This window comes from Nomia melanderi, chromosome 6 (assembly GCF_051020985.1).
Source record: "Nomia melanderi isolate GNS246 chromosome 6, iyNomMela1, whole genome shotgun sequence".
Classification (NCBI taxonomy): domain Eukaryota; kingdom Metazoa; phylum Arthropoda; class Insecta; order Hymenoptera; family Halictidae; genus Nomia; species Nomia melanderi.
The window spans coordinates 13,449,197-13,471,031 of record NC_135004.1 but is presented as its reverse complement, the minus strand read 5'-3'; the positions used below and the strand labels follow the sequence as shown (position 1 = coordinate 13,471,031).

The following is a 21,835-nucleotide window of genomic DNA, read 5'->3' as shown; positions in this document are numbered from 1 at the left end:
CACATCAAACTGAACAAAATCGATGGGCACTGTACGTAGTAAGGTTCCCTTTAAGGTATTCTGCTCGATATCTTGATGATGAAAAATAAGATGTGATTTATTCGATCCATCATAGTATTGTAGAGATTCCAAACATTACGTACATTTTAAAATAATGCCACAAATATTTTTATCACTTTATTCTAAGTTTTGTATTTTATACTTTATATTCTGTATTCTATATTCTACATTCTATGTTATACGTTCTATATTCTATATGCTATAGACATTCTATGTTCAACATTCTACATTCTACATTCTGTTCTACATTCTATATTCTACAATCTCTATTATACATTCTATATTCCATATGCTATAGATATTCTACATACTGCATTCTGCATTCTGCATTCTGCATTCTGCATTCTGTGTTCCACGTTCTATATTCTACAACATAAACCTAAATCGAAAACAAACACCCTCAGCATCGATAAACTCTCCTATCTCCATTTTATCGTTCTCTTCCCTTCCCCGAAGTCTAGTTACATAAAACTAAACAGAAAACACTTTGTTTTAGCATCGATAAGTTATCCTACCGTCATTTTATCGCTCTCTTCTCCATCCCAAGGGTTTGTCGCATAAAACTAAACAGAAAATACTTTATTTCTCTACCATTCCCTTACCCAATACACTCGGGCAACTTCGGGAAACTTTATATGACATCATCGAACGGAACTCTCCGGTAGATCTAACATAATATCAAATTATCTCATTTCACTGTTATCATCGAATTATATTATTTCACTCTTCGAGTTCCTACAGAGAAATTTCAAATACTACCTTGATCAAAAAGTTTTAGGACTTTATTCATAAAATCGAAAATACAAGTTTATTCGTCCAAATCGATATGGTCCCCTTCAAAGTACTCCCCATTGACTGCAATGCACTTGCGCCAGCGCTTGATCCAATCCTCGAAACACCGCTGGTACTCAATTTTCGGTATGTCCATCAGAGCCGTCTTCGATTTTGTCATGACCTCCTCTCGGGTACTGTAACGCGTTCCACGAAGCGGTTTTTTAAGTCGGTTGAACAGGAAAAAGTCGCAGGGAGCCAGGTCTGGTGAATTTGAAGGCTGCTGGATAGTGTTCGTGTTGTTTTTGGTCAAAAACTCACGGATAAGGATCGCATTGTGCGCCGGTGCGTTATCGTGGTGCAAAATCCACGAGTTGTTTGCCCACAAATCCGGTCTTTTTTGACGAATTGCTTCGCGCAAACGTCTCAAAACTCCCAAATAATACTCTTTGTTGACTCTCTGTTTTTCTGGCAAGAATTCTTGATGCACAACACCACTGTAATCCATGAAAACCGTAAGCATCGCCTTCTTTGTTGACTGAAAACGACGTGGTTTTTTCGGTCTCGGCTCTTTCGGTGCACGCCATTCACTCGCTTGATGTCTGGATTGTGTGTCATACTCATAAATCCACGTCTCATCTCCAGTGATGATACGTTTAATAAATGTTAGGTCGGATTCGGCCTTGGAAATCATGTCTTTCGCGATTTCAACGCGGTCCTTTTTTTGCATGAAATTGAGGTCTTTCGGCACCAGTTTTGCAGCGACACGTCTGAGTCCCAAATCACTAACCAAAACGTCTTGAACGGATCCATAAGCAATGTTCAAGTCCTCTGCCAGCTCTCTGATGGTCAATTTGCGGTTTTCGGACAACATTTCTTGAATTTTATCGATGTTTTCATCGGTTTTCGACGTTGACGGCCTGCCACTGCGTTTGTCATCCTCGACCGACTCACGACCACGTCTGAAGCGTTCGTGCCATCGAAAAACGTTTGATCTCGAAAGAGTATCGTTGCCGAAACACTTCTCCAACATATCCAAGGTCTGCGGACCGTTAAATCCGTTTTTTACACAAAATTTAATGCAAACTCGTTGATGCTCAAATGATGCCATTTTCAAAGTCGAAAACACGAACAAAGGAGATGTGCTCAGCACAGCGTAACTTTTACAAATATCAAGCTATGACGCTGAAATTGGAAGGAAGTGCTAATAACAGATATGGTAACCTTACAAAAAAAAAAAGAAGCAATCGGGTGATTGACAGCAACACACGGTGGACAGTCCTAGAACTTTTTGATCAAGGTAGTATTTCAATACAACTCCTCGGCAATTTCAATATTAACATGTCAAGCAACTACCTCTCACTCCAACCAGTGTATCAATTCAATATTAAAAAAAAAATTATATTTAAAATTCAATAAAGGTATCAACCACTCTACTACATTATCTTGAACAAATAATGAAAAATAAACAAATAACGATTAGAACTACCGAGCATTGAATACGCTTAACATGTAATCCGTATATAAATTGTAACAATAGATCACTGTCAGTTTTTTCACATTCATTGTAGTATTCAAATGAAACTATTTTCAAGATCATTTATTGAATGCTTTTAAGATATTAATAATTGCGAAACAGAAAGATCAAAACCAGTCATTTTAACCGTTACGGTAGTTTCAGTGTTAAAGACATCAACCAGATAAGAAGTCGAAAGAAACGTCGTCGATGCGTTCGAATGGCGCGTTCCTCTTTCTATCGAATTAGAAGCATCTCTCAACCAGATAAAAGGTGCAATTACTTCGGGTCGCGAATGACTGAAACGTCGTCGATGCGTTCGGACGGCGCATTTCTCTTTCCGGGAACGAACGCCACGTTGTTGAACTATAAATCGGACTTAATCGAGAATTAGCGGGGCGCCGTGTCTGGTATCTCGCGGTTCCATTGAGACCGGGGAGCGCGACTGGACTGGCTTACGTTTAATTCCACGTAAATGATAGTTAAATTCCAACAACAACCGCAGCAGACCGCCGGGTCCTTGCTGCCGCGCAGATCCTTCTTAATTTAGGATCCGTCCGGTGCACCGAATCGCAGTCCGATCGCGCAATATCGTCGTGTAAATCACGATCCGGCTGCGGAGCTACACCGCCGGCCGATTCTAACGAACCGGAACGGCGGAAGTTTCAATCGAGATGAGGAACAGATAAAAGACCATTCGCGTTACGGTTTGCCGTTTGATGGGTCGTGCAACTTTGTTGCTGCAGTTCGGAGGATAACTGTAGCGTTTGTTCGGAATCCATTTTGCCGCGAGTTCGGCTATTGGTCACCTGCGGTGATCTTTGTTTCAATTGAACTTTGACGATTCGCGGTTTGTAACCCTTTGACTGCGAAAGGCGTATATATATTCTGGTATTATATCAGGTATTAACACACGAACCTTAGAGATAAATTACCTCCAAGCAATTTAGGGAAGATTCTCCTTTATTACTTGCTAACAGTTATCAGTATTCCTACAGAAAATAAATATTTCTAAAAACTATCGTCGAATACAAAGAGTTAAAATTACCTAGCATTTCGCGAATGCCTGAAAACTTCCCCTGACACTCAAAGGGTTAACCCTTTGCGGACGAAGATTCTTCAAACAATACGGAACTTTCAGCAGATTCGGCCAAATTACATAACGGATGCTTAAATAATAGAGAGAAAGGAAAGTACGCATTGATCCCTTGCTATTTGAGTTGTCAAATCATTCGTCCGCAACTCGGTACTCGAAATATGAAAGTTCGATCTCGGCGAACCGTCGCAAAGTCAAATCATTCGTCGGCAACTCGGTATTCGAAATATGAAACTCTGACCTCGGCAAACCGTCGCAAAGTCAAATCATTCCTCGCCAAAGGGTTAAAAATCGAAACGAAAGGAAGGAAACTTTCCGATACATACCTCCAAATCCTGCAATCAGTTCAATCGCCGATTCCCAAAGCTAACATATTAAACCCAGCAGGAACGAAGTCTACAATCCCATAGAGTCCGAAGGATCGATAAATATCCTTCAGCGTCGGTGTCCCTCTAATTCCGTAAAATCGCTTTTATTTATCCTCGTCTTCCAGTGACGCGTAAGTATCCGATGATTTATGTACCGGCGCGTATATCATCGTTCCCCGGGTAGTTAGAGCCGAGCTCCGAGCAGCCATATTACACGCGTCCTTTTTGCTCGAGCGTTCCTGTCGTCGGGAGAGTTCCTTCCGCGAGGAGCGCGGCCGACCGATCGCGGCGGTTCGGATTTAATGTCTTCATAATTGCACGGCCCCGACCGGTGGTCGTTCGGGACCGTTTCTTGCGGCGGACGACCGTTCCGAGCGGCGAGAACGATTCCCGTAGCCGCTCTCGCGACTTTGAGATCGGCCACTCGCCGCTGACCGGCTCGAGAGTCCACGGCAATCTTCTTGTTAAGGTCCGTCCGAGGAGGGTGTTTTCTGGCGGACCGAGAATTTGCGTTTAATTAAAGATGAGCCGGCCGCGAGCGTTTCTTTCCTCTTCGTCCTCGGATCGCTGGTGGACGTGGACGCGCTGGCACGCCGCAGGCGATTCGGCGAACGACTTCAACAGCGGTTCGGGTGGATGCTTGATTATTAAACAGCAGGTGCGAATAGGGGAGAAGGGCGGAAGAAGGGTTTGAATGGTGCTTGATGCTTGAGTTTTTATTTTTCTTGGCGTGCGCGAGATTTTCTCGGTTTCTGTTAAAGTTGCAGCGATCGTCTTGGTTAGTTTCTTAAAGGATTAGTGGTGGAGGATGCTTGATGTTTGAGTTTTTATTTTTCTTGGTGTGTGTGAGATTTTCTCGGTTTCTATTAAAGTTGCGCCGATTGTAAGTGGTTAGGTTCTTAAAGAATTAGTGGTGGAGGATGCTTGATGTTTAACCTTTAATTTTTCTTGATATCTGTGACATTTTCTCGGTTCCTGTTAAAGTTGCAGCGATTTTAATTGGTTAGTTTCTTAAAGAATCAGAGGTGGAGGATGCTTGATGTTTAAGTTTTTACTTTTCTTGGTATCTGTGAGATTTTCTCAGTTTCTATTAAAATTGCGCCGATTATAATTGGATAGTTTCTTAAAGAATCAGAGGTGGAGGATGCTTGATGTTGAAGTTTTTACTTTTCTTGGTATCTGTGAGATTTTCTCGGTTTCTATTAAAGTTGCACCAATTGTAAATAGTTAATGTCTTAAAGAGCAATCACCGGTTCAAGTGGACACTTGATTATTAAATAGCAGATGCCAGTCGAGGAAAGTCAGAAGAAAGAAGGGTTTGAACGGTGCTTAATGATTAATCTTTAATTCTTCTCGACATCTGCGAAGTTTTCTCGGCTTTTCGTTATTAAAGTTACACTAATTATAAGTAGGAGTGATGTCTTAGCTGCACACCTCAACTGTAGCCACCCCTTCTTTAAAACTGAGAAGAATTCAGTGAAAGAACTCGATGTTACCAATTGAATATAACTACAAAGTTCAACCAACAATAGATTTGAATCTGCTTCAGATCTACGTCAGAGGAAAGTATAATTACAGCTATAGATTTCAAATTACAACTTCGAATAATTATAGACGTAGAACGACAACCTCGAATGATTATACATGTAGAACTACGTCAGTGGCAATCGGTTATAGATCTACAATGATGTAGATCCACGTCAGCAACTGTCGAAGTATTAATTAAATGTTTGAATGTCCTTCGACGATAGTATTCATCAACTACTATTAAGTGAATTTTGCAATTATTTTCTTTTCAATGGAACTGTGAATTTTTAGAAGAATATTTAATACACAGGTTATCAATGAAGCTACTGTATTACTACTCCTACTTAGAATAGTTCGTTATTGAGTTTCAAATAGGATTGAAGAGACGGGAAATCAGCACCGGTCTAAATTAGGAATTAAGCGGCCCGGTTATTTTAGATATATAAGTTCATCAAGAATTCAGCGAAGGTTCAACTTTTAAAGCGAAGGGGTTAAAGAGGAATCATTAGACCGTGGAAGTTACAAACTCCGAAGACTTTAATGTAATTATTAAAGTTCAAGCTGTAACACGATATCATCGGCTTTAATAATATTAAAAAAGTTTCCCTCGACCTGTCCATCAGACTTTCCGTCTTACATATCGCTAAACATGTAACAGAAACACATTTCATCATCTTTAAAAGCCACATATCGATAGAGAAGACTAAGATCTCAACCGAGTTTTTCACTTGAGATTCTAATTCGAAAATATTCGATATCCAATCTCTTTTCTACCTAATCGAATACTAATAAAAATAGTAATGACAGTGATAAAACAATAATCCTACTAATAATTCTAATAAAACCATTCAAAGAACAGTTACATAAGAAATTTCAAAACTAGATCTCAGTGAACCAAATTTAAAATCAAATTCGAAAATACATTCATTTACAAGTATCTAGATTTAATTGAATACCAAACGTTCATCGTAACTTACCAATCAAACTATTCTCATCTACTCAGTCTATCAATCAACTGTCGCAATACTTTCGTCCAAATTTCAAGTCAATCAACAACCGCAATACTTTCTTCCAAATTTCAAATCAATCTACAACCGCAATACTTTCATCCAAATTTCAAATCAATCTACAACCGCAATACTTTCATCCAAATTTCAAATCAATCTACAACCGCAATACTTTCGTCTAAATTTCAAATCAATCAACAACCGCAATACTTTCCTCTAAATTTTAAATCAATCAACAACCGCAATACTTTCCTCTAAATTTTAAATCAATCAACAACCGCAATACTTTCCTCTAAATTTTAAATCAATCAACTATCACGATACTTTCCTCTAAATTTTAAATCAATCAACTATCACGATACTTTCGTCTAAATTTCAAATCAATCAACAACCGCAATACTTTCCTCTAAATTTTAAATCAATCAACTATCACGATACTTTCGTCTAAATTTCAAATCAATCAACAACCGCAATATTTTCGTCCAAATTTCAAATCAATCTACAACCGCAATACTTTCGTCCAAATTTCATTACCAAAGCACAAATCACACCTCAATAAGTGTCAAAGCACCTAAACATCTAAATTCCAGAGATTTCCTTGAGAACACAACAAGAAAAACAAATCGCACGAAATAAAATCGAAAAGTAATCGCCGAGTGCCAACGTGAGAATTCAAACGAGGACAGGAGTGGTTCAAAATCATCGTGAACGACGTTTCCGAGGCTCGCCCTTATCAAATCCCATTGCGCGTTCCGGCGCGAGCATAAATTGGCTGCGAGCGCGGCGATCGGCCGTCGGATACTTAGGAAGTAATGCGGTCTCGCCCGGAGCATTCGTATCGGGTCGGAGGACCGCGGGAAACTGGTTCGGAACGAGTCCGAGGCGTCGAAGAGCCGTCCGACGATTCCTCGCTCGCGATACGTCATTCGGGGCACGAAAAAAACGGAGGAAAAGAGGGAACGCCGGGACGGATGTTCCGCTATAAACGCTAATTGGACCACGGCGCGGCGACGTCGTCAATAATGCATACGTAATTATCGCGGCGAGACCTGAAATATGCATCGCGCGTGCTGCAATGATTTTCAGATTAGCGTGACGCTGTTAATCCGCGGACAATAGAGGGAATAACGTTACGTTACGTTCTACTCTGCTCTCTTTCTGTATATACAGCGACGTTCGAAAGTTCACGGCTAGATCGCTCGTGGAATCGTGGAATTAACCTCTCGCCTTGTGATCTCTTTTTCAAGAGAAGGCGACTCTCGGTTGCCATTTGATTTGACGCGGTAAAACTATAAAATTTGATATTTAGCGTTGAACTTCGTATAATACCTTGATACGTGAAATATTAAAATAAAATAGAATATAGAAATATTCTATTAAATATAGAATATAAAAATATTCTATTAAATATGGAATATAAAAATGTTGAAATAAAATAGAAAATAGAAATTAAGCGTTTATAGTGAGAAACCTTCGAGTGGAAAGGGTTAAATAAACTTGAATAATGAATTGAAACGAAACTTTGGACGTGTCTTTTATATAACATTGAATATTTCACTTGCTCAATATTCTATATTTTCTGCGTCTCGACAATTGAAATAGCTAATGCAGATGCGAACACGAATTAACTCTCTTAACCTCTTGCCTTGTGATCTCTTTTCCAACTCTGATCGATACGACTGCTTTCGAATTAATAATTTAGGAACAAGGGAAACATTGTAAGCTTATATGTCTATCTTCGCTCATAAGTATAATTGATTACAGAAGAATAATAGTTACTTTGAATTCCAATGAATCGAGCAGTATTTATGTCTGTTAACCCTTTGAACTTTATAGGCTCCAATATTGCATAATATTAAATATTCTAATGAATCTTAACACGTTGAATGCCATGGTCACCCCCAAGAAAATCGAATTACTATAATTCACTCAATTGAACGATGATTATTCGCGAACGTTTCTGTCTTATAAATAATGATAAAATAGAAGAACAGCGACGAAGATTGTAGCAATTTTTTGTCGCGCTCATAATCAAATAAAACCTGAGCTCCCGAGAGGAGCCAGGTAGCAGCTTTGGAAGTTCGCAATTAGTACCCGCATAGAGACCGCGGCCTAGTGATTAATTAAGAGATCGTGTCGCGATCTCCAATTTCGCGCGGGGAAAAATGGGGGTTCGCGATTAATAAAGGAAAAAGTATTGAATCCGTAATTAAATCCCGGGATTTTAACGGAGTTTACAACGTTTAAACCCGATATGCCGGGGCAAATAGAGATTTAATGAGATTCCCGCTTTATTTCGTGCATCCCGGTATACTGAATAAAGTAAATAAATTGTTCGCTGCTTCCAGTTTCTGTGAATAATTATACGAACGTCCGTTCGCGCGTGAATATCTGCGTCGTCGTGAGATACCCAATGAATCAACGTCTCCTCTGTGACGTGTTTCCTTCGTTTTTATCGTATTTCATAACGTTACAATATTCATCGTCGCGAAGTGGCGTTGAAATACTTTTAGACGATCGTTCACGGAACATACGTATTCGAATCCAGCCAATAGGACGGATGTTTCTAGCAAGCGTACCTACTATCGAACTCGATTAAAATCTTTATTCCACTTCGTTTTTTCAGGTTACGGGGATACCGTAAATATATCAAACGTCCGTACTCTGCCCATAACTATTTATCGGTGCTTCGGTATTATCGGGACAGCGATCCGTTAGAACCAATCGCTTCCCCCGTAATTCACAACACCATATCGCCTCTCTTTCCGGCTCATTTTTTCTTATTTTCCCTCTTTTCTCTCTTACACTCTCATTCTCTCGCGTACTCTTTCCTCTCTCACATTCTTCCTGTGACACCTCTATCAATGTTAATTATTGACACTTCTCTCACTGTTAATTATTAACACCTCTGTTACTATTAATTATTAATACCTTGCTCACTGTTCATTATTAACACCTCTGTTACTATTAATTATTAATACCTCGCTCACTGTTAATTATTAACGCCTCTATCAATTCTAATTATTAACATCTCTATCAATGCCAATTATTAGCACCTCTGTTACTATTAATTATTAACACTTCTCTCACTGTTCATTATTAACACCTCTGTTACTATTAATTATTAATACCTTGCTCACTGTTCATTATTAACTACTCTCTCAATGTCAATTATTAACACATTAACGCAGCAATGTAAAACAATTAGAAAATTCTATTATCGAAAATTGATTAGTACCAAAATCGACAATACACTCGTATCAAATTTCAAACGACTCGCGAAAAGTATATTCGGCGGTAAAAATAGGAAGACCCTTTAATACGTTCGTTACCAGCGCTTATTTCGATGACGACTTTGCGATTGTCCTTCGTTCGGTTAATGTTAACCCTTTGCAGTCGGAGATTTTTTGAAACGTACAAAACCTTCAATAGATGAAGCTAAATTATATATCAATTGCTTAAATAATACACAAAAAGGAAACTAAGTGATCTCTTGCTGTCCGAGTAATTAAATCATTTCTTTGCGATTTAGTCTTCCAAATATAAAAATTCTATCTCGCCAAAATCTCAACATTCGTCCGCAAAGGGTTAAATGTTGCTCCTTTATACTAGTTAACTTAGTTCGAGTGTTTGGAGCTAATACTTTGATTTAAACTCGGTAGATACTGGTACTTTGAGTTTGGTTGCGTTATGTCGTATTAACACGTTATCTTCCGAATTACTTAAAAAAAATCGTAACATGCACGACAATCGATATCCAATCAAAACATTCAATAACACAACTAAATCGATAATATCGCAATACAAAAATTATAACACCAAACAGCGAATAATTGCCACTCCTCTGCTAAGAATACAGAGAAATGGCCAAGAAACCTACACAGACAAAGAAACACCATAAATTTCTCTCCAGGTCGAGCAAATTCGCTGCTATAATCTTCTCATTGATAACCATTCTTCCACATTACCGTTGATATCCTCGACTTACCTCATGCTCCTGCTCGTTTACCCAGAAAACACGCATATCGAGTGCAGGCCACGATAACAGAACACGAACGCGCGGTCCTCTCTTTTCTCGTCGCAACTCGCTTCCCTCGCCCTCCTTCTCCCACAGTCTCTTCTCCGATGCTACTGCCCCCCCTCTCTCTTTTTCTCCCTTTCTAATCAATATTCAAATTGGAAGGCAGCGAGCGATACGGATGACCGGCACCGAGGGAAGGCGCATCGCGTCGCAAGGCGGCGACTCGTTAAAGGTTGCGCCGGGCGCAACGTAAAAGGCGATCCTCCACCTCCGGGAGAGGATCATCGGCGATATCTCCTTGTTAAAACGTGTCCACGTCGCGGAGTAACGAGCCGGGGCCTCGATAGCGAATCTCCCGGCGTCATTCGTCGCTCCATTTACCTTCTAGACGCAACGGGAACGGTCCCGATGCCCCTCGATCGCGGCCAACGGCCGTATACGGCCGGAAAATATATACGCTCGCCTCGCTTATCCACCGCCTTTTATATTTATTTACATGAAATACGCTCCCGCGGGAAGATAAATGCCCGGCGCGGACCGCACGCGCCCGCGACTAGCCCATTTTGCGCGCGACCGAGAACAAAGCGCAGCGGCGATATCCTTTCTCAGGATCGAGGCCTCGTTACCGCCGAGAATCCTCCTACGAGTACGCCCGTGCACGCTCCGAGCGCGTAAAACGTGCAGCCGGATAACGCCGGATCACTCGGGAGTTCCGCGTTTCTTTCCCGGAAACCGGCGATCGCTGGATTTCGAAAGTTGCGCTGTTTCGATCGCCGTGGACTCCTTTGGTTGCTTGTCGCTGCGATGTTCTGTGATCGTTGCTGGTTTCTTGGTTTGGTGAGAATTAACCCTTTGCGGACGAATGTTGATACTTAGCAACGTAAACGTTAGATTCCTCGTATTAACACGTTGAATGAAAAATATACAATATTATTTTACTGAATTGGATTATTACCGTTGCACGTTCATCAAACTGTCACCGCAATGGGTAGCATATCATTTTCAGCGCAAGTAGTTAAATGAACTATAGTAATTCGATTTGGTTGGGGGTCACCGGTGACCCCCATCGCATGATTTCATGGTACAGAATACTTGAAATAGAAAAAATATAATATTAAATCATTTGATTGAGTTGCATTGTTATTCTTGCAGGTTCATCTAGCTGAATGTCACCACATTAGTTAGCATTATTTATAATATAGAAATGTTTTCAAATAATCGTGGTTTAACTGAGTGAACTATAGTAACTCAATTAGGTTGGAGGTCACCGGTAACCCGGCATTCAACGTGTTAACCCTTTGCACTCGAGAGGCTTTCAGTCGCCACCTGATTCGAGCAAACTTACAACATTTCGATATTAAACCGTGCGTAACGTATCAACGCATAAAACGAAATAAAATAGTGCCGACTCTTAATTTATACAAGATAAGCAATCGCGTTAGTTGCGAGAAATATCGTTAATATTTAATCAGAAAGTAATGAGTATTTTCAAATAAATCCTCTATCTTACAACTACCGCAACATTCCCGATCGCTAAATTCCCCAACCCTTCTCAACAAAGTAATTACCCCTCTGCTTTTCAAGTCCCATAAAATGATGCAACCACCGTAACGAACACTCCCGCGGAATTACGTTGTCAACGGAAGAATTTCAAGCGACGAAGTGGAGTGGTAGACCCTGTGCAATAAAATCAGAACTAATCACGAAATATGCATCTCAGGACCGTTGATAGCGCGCATAACCAGTCTACAAGCTCCCCGGGTATGCATAATAAAGTAACAGGAAGCAGCCTCGTAATTGCAACCCGTCCGGTCCCATAAGGCTGAAATCGAAGATACAGACCGCGCCGCAGCGGCGGCGGCGGCAGCGCCGCGAACAGTTCCCGTCTCCCGTTCCGGCGAACGTAATGAATTTTTCTGCTTATCGGCGCTTCGAGTAGCGATAATATCAGCTCCCATTTCCCAGGGATTCCCGGCCCTCGTCCCGCTTTATCTCATCGACGCGCACAGGATTCCCGTGGCCCGGCTAGAAGAGTTACCTCTGCCACGCGAACCGAAATCATTATCGATTCCGCTCGGCCGGAGGATCTTGATCCCTTCGAATCGCTAACGAAGATCTCGATCCGACGTTCTACTCGCCAATTATACACCGTGGACAATTTGCTTCACGCTTGCGAGCGCCGGCCGTTTCGTCGTTCGGTGATTAATGATGTCCGGAGGAACGGAGATCTGTTTTGTTACTTTCGCCGAGTTACGAGCGTGGAAGTTGCGGAACGGAACCGTTTTAATAACATTAATTATTGAACTTCGTCGTTTCGCTGCACTGTGAGTAAGAGTGAACTCTCGAGCGAAAAGACGTAACAAGTGTATGATAAATAGATCGATCGCGCAGCTGTTCGACGTTTTACCGCTTTCTTACTCGATTAACTAACTTTTTAATATTTAACATTATACAAAGCTCAATACTACATGCTAAACTTCATCAGTTTACTGCAATATGACTAACTTAACCTGCTGAGTGTAAAAACTTAACAACTGTATGATAAATAGATCAATCACGCAACTGTTACACATTTCACCGCCTTCTTACTCGATTAACTAATTTCTTAGTACTTAACATTATACAAAGCTCAATATTAAATACTAACCTTCTTATTTTACTGCAATATGACTAACTTAACCTCCCGAATGCAAAAACCTAACGACTATACGATAAATAGATCAATAACTCAACAATTGCACATTTCACCGCTTTCGTACTCGCCGAACTAACTTTCTAATATTTAACATTATACAAAGCTCAATACTACATGCTAAACTTCATCAGTTTACTGCAATGTCACTAAGAATCACCTCCCAAGTGCAAAGACCTAACGACTGTATGATAAATAGATCAATCACGCAACTGTTCCACGTTTTACCACCTTCTTACTCGGTTAACTAATTTCTTAGTACTTAACATTATACAAAACTCAATACTAAATGCTAAACTTCATGATTTTGCTGCAATGTGACTAACTTAACCTCCCGAATGCAAAAACCTAACAACGCTATGATAAATAGGCCGCGAATACCGTAAGAGTTCCCCATTTTATCGCTTTATCGCGCGTCTAACTAACAGTGACAGCCAGTAAAGATACTCCAGTTGCGACAGAACTCGCGAGACGGCTCAATAAAAGAAACTCCGAAGCCGCGGCGTTGTTCTCGGGCAATCTTCTCGCCGATTGGCCAGCCGATCGCGAGACTATCAACGATCTTCGCCGCAAAAGGTCCTCGCCGGTTCTTTCGGGCAACCTTTGCCTCTCCTTTCCCATAAGTCTTTTGCTCCCTTTCACCACCTGCACACGATGGCACGAGCGAATCGTCTCATTAGCCGTGCCCGTATACGGCGGTCAATTAAAATTTTTGCCCGCGGTGGCGGGTAAGTAAATCCCGGTAATGAACACGCCGCGGTTCCTTAAGGGTACCGCCGCCGCAGTGGGCCACGCGTCGCCACCGAGAGAAAGTACGTAAACGCGGACGACGGTGATCGGTGGACACAATCTAGCCAGGAGTTTGCCAATCAAATCAACCGCGACTGGACAAAGATTGTTTACCGAACAATGAAGTTTGATGGGTCATACGAGATTGGGAGGAAAGTTCTAGAGAGTTTCTTGAGAGATTTGGGAGTTTCACTTGGTTTGATGGAGGTTTGCTGGAGTATGTTGTTGTTAAGTTGTCGCTCTGTTTGCCAATCAAATCAACCGCGACTGGACTAAGATTGTTTACCGGACAATGGAGATTGATGGGTCATACGAGATTGGGAAGAAAGTTCAAAAGAGTTTCTTGAGAGATTTGGGAATTTCACTTGGTTTGATGGAGGTTTGTTAGAGTATGTTGCTGTGAAGTTGTGGATTTTCTCTCTGTTTGCCAATCAAATCAACCGCGACTGGATATTCAAACATTTTTGTCGCGACTGGATATTCAAACATTTTTGTCGCGACTGGATATTCAAACGTTTTTGTCGCGACTGGACAAAGATTGTTTACCGGACAATGAAGTTTGATGGGTCATAGGAGATTGGGAGGAAAGTTCTAGAGAGTTTCTTGAGAGATTTGGGAGTTTCACTTGGTTTGATGGAGGTTTGCTGGAGTATGTTGCTCTGGAGTTGTCTCTCTGTTTGTCAATCAAATCAGCGGCGACTGAATATTCAAACGTTTTTGTCGCGACTGAACAAAAATTGTTTACGGGATTGGGAAGAAAGTTCGAGAGAGTTTCTCGAGAGATTTGGGAGTTTCACTTGGTTTGATGGGAGTTTATTGGAGTATGTTGCTGTGGAATTGTGAAATTGTGTAGTTGTCGCTCTGTTGTTTACATATTTCTTTAGAAATAAATAATTCGGCACGTTCAAAGGCTCTCTGCCTTCGAAAGGGGAAACAATGCTTGTTTCCTATTGCAATAACAGTTGAATGTATATTACTTGACACGTTGACTGCCACGGTGGTCACCGATGACCGGAGCTTTGAAATTACTCAAAAACAATTAAAATCCTAAGATAACTAACAAGTATAAGTAAGATAACTAGCGTCGAATGAAAATGTTTAATAACGCAAATAACTGGATCATACTGTAACCGAATAATTATATATCGAAGATATAATGGATTGTATAACATAGTAGATGAGTTATCATATATTATAACATCTCTCACATTTCGAAGTTCGCTCTAATATTCTCACAAATTGCAACAATCTCGAAGCTCCGATAAAACCGCCGTTTCAGTTCGAAATCGCGGACCTTTGAAGATCGCGAAGCTCCATCGCGTTCCAAGTGAAACGTAAACCGTTAAGTGGAACTTTATTACGTCTCTGCATTCAGCGCTAATAAACGCAGCTAATAAATCCATGAAATCCACCGTTTACCCACTAAGATTTCCGTCTTTCCGCGTTGCGACGTAGGTCAAGGTGCATCGTTGAATCGTCGGTTCGTTCGTATATCGATTCGAAGCGTGTGTCACGTTGCACGGACATTTCTGCCCATAAAATCGATTTATTTGCATTGTCCGGGGATATCGGCTGTGATTGCTGCGACCGCAGTCAGTGTTCATGATCGACCGTCTATTCGCTGTCAGCGGTCCCGTCCAATTCTAAACTGTCAATTGTCGTTCCTGACCGGACGCTGCGGCCAGTGTAATGTACATATCGCGGCGTGTTGTGCATCGGATTTAAATTGGTCAGCGACCGTCTCGTAATTTCGCTGGCGATTTGAACGGACGTCCCACCGAGAGATCCCGCAAAGTCGTTATTTCGAGCAACCGTCGTTGGATCGTCCCATCGTCGTTCACTTGCCGATCGTTACTTCTTTCGTGTAGCTTGTTGATAGCATTTAGGATTAAAATCAAATTGTCGTGGTAGTTTCGTAGGAGTTAGAAGATTGCAGTGATCGTTTATTTAAGAAATAGATCGGTAGGAGTTAGAAAATTGCAATGATCGTTTGTTTAGAAAATAGATTAGTAAGAGTCGATAGAAGATTGCGAAGATCATTTATTTATAAAATAGATTAACAGGAGTTAGAAGATTGCAATGATCGTTTGCTTAGAAAATAGATTAGTAAGAGTTGATGGAAGATTGCAAAGATCATTTATTTATAAAATAGATTAGTAAGAGTCGATAGAAGATTGCGAAGATCATTTATTTATAAAATAGATTAATAGGAGTTGGTGGAAGATTGCAATGATCGTTTGTTTAGAAAATAGATTAATACGTGTTAAGAGAAGATTGCGAAGATCATTTATTTATAAAATAGATTGATAGAAGTAGGTGAAAGATTGCAATGGTTTATCTAGAAAATAGATTAATAGGAGTTGGTGAAAGATTGCAATGATCGCTCATTTAGAAAATAGATAAATAGAAGTTAATAGAAGATTGCGATGATCGTTGATCTAGCAAATAGATTAATAGAACTTAATAGAAGATTGCAGAGACCGTTTACCTAGAAAACAGTTCAGTGAAAGTTCGAAAATTATAATCATCACTTTCCTAAATAGTTTAGTAAAAGTTAGTACAAGATCGCAATGATTTACCTGTGTCTTCTATTTTCGTTTTCTAAAACAATCTCTTCACATAAAATTAACATCACTATTATCACGTTTTACTCGCAAATCGCGACAGTAGAAAACTGTACTCACTAGTAACACAAAAATTAGCAAAATCAAGTACCTACTTAAATTCGCCTCTACTAATTAATCTCTCTGTTCAACGTTATCCCTATCAATTACACTGTGGAACAAATTTTAACCTATTCTGCTTTTTACAATAACCACTAGATAATTCTTATAGAGTTCCTTACCCTAAATACCAATTCGAAAACCAAATTGCTGGATCACGTCCAGTTTCCGAAAAATCTAGATTCTTGTAAAAACGGTCGAATTTTTCAGAAAACCAAGTGTTACGTGAAAACTAAAAACGACATGCAGTTAAAATTTATCGCAGAAAATAAAGGAGACTTGCTCGAACACGTAGCTATAAACATTTTGAATGGTGGTTATTATAAAAAACAAAATAGGTTAAAATTTGTTCCACAGTGTTGTCTTTCCAACTATTTTCCCCATCAATTATCTTCCTATTTTCCCCGTCAATTATCTTCCTAACTATTTTCCCTCTTAATTATTTTCTCAATTATATTCCCTAACAAACAACAATCCTCTCTTTCCATTCTTCCCATCAAAAAATTCACCCTCTCTCTCCATCACTCTTCCTCCGAGCACCAAATAAATCTAAACACCGTTTCTTCCAAAATCCCATAGCTCCACCGGGCAGCTCCTTGTCCGAACGATCGGACCTCTCCAACTCGGCGTTTGAATATTCATGCGGCAAAGCCTGCCGACGCGTTCCGGATTTCTATTCATGAAAATTCTAAAACGCTTCGCGCGGCGTTTCGCCGGTTTCACGCGCGCCCGGGCTTCCTCCGCGAGAAAGCGACTTCCTAATTATTCCGTCGCGCGCTCCGCGCCCGTGGATCATCCGACGATCGTCGAACGAAGACTCCGTCGCCGACCGCTTTGCAACTTGTTACCGAATCCTTCGTTCGTTCGCAGCTCGTAGATTCGATTACCGGCGACGCTCGAGACGCGGCTTTAATTAGTCCTTAAATCGAAGTTCGGGATTCTTGAAAGGAACTCGAGTAATAAACCGTCTAACGAATTATCCTCGCTGAAAGTTGCTCCCCTTTGACGATCTGCGATTTCTTTCGGTTGCAACCAACGGAATGGCTAACCGAGATGTTTACAAGCTGCAATTGCTGGCTGAGGAGCTTTTAGGTTCCTGTTCTTTGAGGAAGTTTCGCATTCGGTGGAATTATTTCTTTGTAGAAGTGATAGAATGTGGAATGCGATCAACGATTGTGAAAATTATTCACTTGTTCGATCAAGATGATTATGTGGACCTCTGTCTTTAACACGTTGACTGCCACGAGAATTTCGAACGTTTCGTGTAACAATACATATTCTTTCGTAACAAAGGCAAATGGTGAGAAATAATTATTAATGACTTGGTATCACAGAACACGTGTTACACTATCATCTAGCTGTTTGTATTATATTATATTATATTATATTATATTATATTATATTATATTATATTATATTATGTACATTTAACATTATAAATGGTACGATATTGGAACCTACAGAGTTCAAAGGATTAAATATTTCCAGTGAGAAACTACCGAGTGCAAAGGGTTAACCATTCGACCGCGCGGAATTAACGAGATTCATCGCGTTTTAACGGTGAAATCGAAGGGTCGCCGGTAAACCAGCGAAAATTGCCGGATCGGAACGGCGGGCGCGGCGACATCGCAGGAAAATTAGAGACGGCACGGTTGTTTGCGGGACAATTCGGGAAACTCGATTCGCCGGCCGACAAGGGACGCATAATTTATCGCGGCCGTTGCGAAGGAAACGGGTCGACGGCCGCGTTTTCACCGAGCCAGTAGATTTCACGTGTAACCAGCCGTTGATCGATCGTCGCCCGCGAATTACAGGGCGCCCGCGGACGAGACACGCGGCGAAAATACGATCGGGGATCGTTTAATCGCGGAAGAGGAGGACGGCCGTGAACGACGCCGCGCGAAGAGGGATGGGCTTTACGGAGGATTCATGGTATTTCCCGGGCCAGTATTAGCCGCGATCATCTGATTTTAGAGAGAGGGAACCGTTCGCGCCGGATAGGATCGTATTCGCGATCGCGATAATGGGCTCGCGGGGAATTTCGTTCGGTATTTTCGGAATAGACGGCTTCCCGACGCGTTTTAATAGGTTGAATGCCGTGGGGGTCACCGGTGACCCCCAACCAAATTACTATAGTTCACTCAATTAAACCATTTTTATTTGAAAACATTTCTATGTTATAAATAATGCTGACTAATGTGGTGACATTCGGCTAGATGAACCTGCAAGAATAACAATGCTACTTAATCAAATTATTTAATATAATCACCGGTGACCCCCAACCAAATCGAATTACTACAGTTCATTTAACCACTTGCGCTGAAAATGAATTCAGAAATTTGGCAAAGTCTCTTGCGAAGAATTTTCTTTTTACCTATTTCACACTGATATGTACACAAATTTTGTTAATCATTCTGTGTTTAGACTCTATTTAGTGGTTCACCGCTAGTCGGATTGCGGCCAGTAAGTTGCTGTAATAAATAAACCTTTCAAATTTGTAAACTTGATCGCGCAAACAGGTATAGGACAATAGAGTTTCAGTTTATTGAAACTAAAGTAGAAGCGTTTTCAAATAAACGTTTAATTAAGTGAACTATAGTAATTCGATCTGGTCGGGGTCACCGGTGACCCGTGGCATTCAACGTGTTAACACTGGAACTACCGAGCAATTGAGTTTTTGATATTTCTCTACAGCTGTTGAGACTTTAATTGATTTATAATTTAGTTTGCTGACTTAGTATCGTGTCAAGCTTCACGATGACGTGTATACTCGTCAAACGCAGTTAACCGGTTAAGTGGACTCAAGTCACTCCAAAAATAAACGGTTCAATTAACGCTATCATAAACACTACGATATAATTCAATGCAAAAGTTTCCAAAGCGAACAGATAAAAAATCTCTACATTACTCACGAGTGAGTGCAACTGGCATGTTCACTGGTTTTACCTAATTAGCAGATCAACCCTTTGACTGTGTGCAGCGGCAACGAAATCGGTTTGTACGCCGCGAACGCGTGAATGTGTTTGTGGGATACTCTGTGCCACAAAGACCGTCTTGCTCCTCTACAACCCCCAAACATGGAAAACTTTCAGATACCACACAGGAACAGTGTTTACAAACAAAAAATTCATCGAATCCGATGGAAGTTCCCGAGATGAGTTTCATTTCATAATGTGTGCTCAACACTTTTCACTTAACAACGTATTGCCGTTTGTTCTGTTTATCTTCCCCTTTACTGTTTAGCAAGTCTCGAAGTGGATTATTTGTAATTCATCGAACACGGTTTTTAACCAAACTAATCGAATGGGCTTAATCGAAGATAATGAAAGAGTTTGTAGTTATAGTTTCTTTTAAGGCTTCAAACAGAAATTGACAAATATAAATATTGGCCGATTTTTGTAAATTCAAATTAACCCCTTAACGCACAGTTTTTTTTTTAAAAACCGGCCAAAAAAATTAATTTTGATATACTGCGCTTTTGTTCCATGGAAAAAGGCTATATTTTATTCTTGAATCAATAAAACGATTCTTTTTCTTTGCTTTCACATTGTTATTTTCACAGTTTGGCCTGTTTGGCGCGCTCGAATTAACTCGAGCGTTAAGGGGTTAAATATATCCTTTTGTTATCAATTATTACAATTCAAAGCAAACATAGGCATAGAATGTACCTAAAATTTGTCTCTCTCTTCAACAATTATTAATGGCAAAGTAGTTGCGTCGATCACAGTTGAGAAATAAATCGTAGAGCAAGGGGTTGATGGAGAAAGAAGTTAGCTCGCGTTTTTAACACGTTCACGCCGTGTAATTCACATTCTTCCCCACCCGACGGCTGAATTCCCGAAATTGAAAATATTGAAATTAATCAGTAAGTAAATTAATTTTCAAGTATATGGAAATTTGTTCTAACTACCACACCATTCGACGAACCACATATTTGATGGTACACGCCTAATATGATATCTGTCTGTGAGCCGTCGGCGGCACACGCCAGTGTGAACGGGTTAATCCGACTGAACCGAATTTCCCCGATTTCCACTAATCGACGTTCATTTTCCCGCGCAGTACGTGTTCGTGGTGATGCTGGTGTTCGTGCTGGAGGCGGGAGTCGGCGCGCTGGCGCGGCTCTACGAGGAACAGGTCGGCCCCGAATTGAAGACGAATCTTAATCGCACCTTCCTCGAGAACTACTCCGTGTGGAACAGGGAAACAGCTGCGATCGACCAGATGCAGATAGAGGTGAGTGATAGTAGAATTCTAGATAACTTAACACATTGAGCGCCGGCCCTGCGATAGCTACTGCACACTATACGCTAAGAAAACATTACGCGAGAGTCCATTCTCGCGATCCACAAGATTAGATTCTCTTCGTTTAATCATTTTCTTTTAATATACATTTTCTGTATTCGTTTAACAATATAATGAATCCTACATTCGATATACAGACCGCATCAAACCTCGCAGCTAGTCCAGCCATAGCTAAAACGTTAAAACGAAGCAGTATGCAAGTAACCAAATAACTCCCCCGACTTAACACATTAGTCTATCGTTTAACTGCTAATCCTACGTTCATGTAACATGTTAGATATGTATAACACACATCCAGAGTAAAATTTACAAAATCGAATTCCTTATTCTCTTCCGTAAGTTAGAAATTCTGATTTAATCGATGTTTAAGAATGTATCAATATAACAGTTTTGTTTCGATGAAATGTTTGAAATTGAGAAATTAAAAATTGGAAGTTTCCAATTGAGAAACTCGCTAAATTAAAAATTTCAAACTTTGAAACATCAGACTTGAGAATTACAAATCAGAGGTTTCAAAATGAAGAAACATCAAAGTTGAAAATCCCAAATTGCGAACACGATGACAGAAAATTTCAAACCGAAAAATTCACAGTCGCAAACTTCTAACGGAGAAACACAAAATTCAAACTTTCAAACTTAGAAACGTCGGACTTAAGAATTACAATTCAAAGATTTCAAAATGAAGAAACATCAAAATGGGAAATCCCAACTTGCGAACTCAATAATTGGAAATTTCAAGCGAAGATACTCATAACTGCAAACTTCCGATCGAGAAACTCACAAAATTCAAACGATCAAACTTCGAAACGTCGCGTCTAGAATCCCAAACGCTCGTCGCTCGCCTATTATTTCCCGTGGAAGCAAAACAATACTCGAAAAACCCAAGGCGAGCGTTCCGCGGTGAACACAGAATCGCCGCGATATCGCAAGGCCCGAAAACAACTTTGCCCGGAATGCGCC

At 40.5% G+C, this 21,835-nt stretch overlaps 1 protein-coding gene across 2 annotated transcripts in view; it reads left to right on the top strand.

The window, feature by feature from the left end:
• LOC116428022 (CD151 antigen) overlaps positions 1-21,835 on the top strand; it is a 171,007-nt gene that overhangs the window by 142,425 nt on the left and 6,747 nt on the right. For both annotated transcript variants that reach the window (XM_076368697.1, XM_076368696.1), the window contains one exon: positions 20,633-20,806. In XM_076368697.1, coding sequence (XP_076224812.1) covers positions 20,633-20,806 — 174 coding nt within the window. The remainder of the gene's footprint in view (positions 1-20,632; positions 20,807-21,835) is intronic.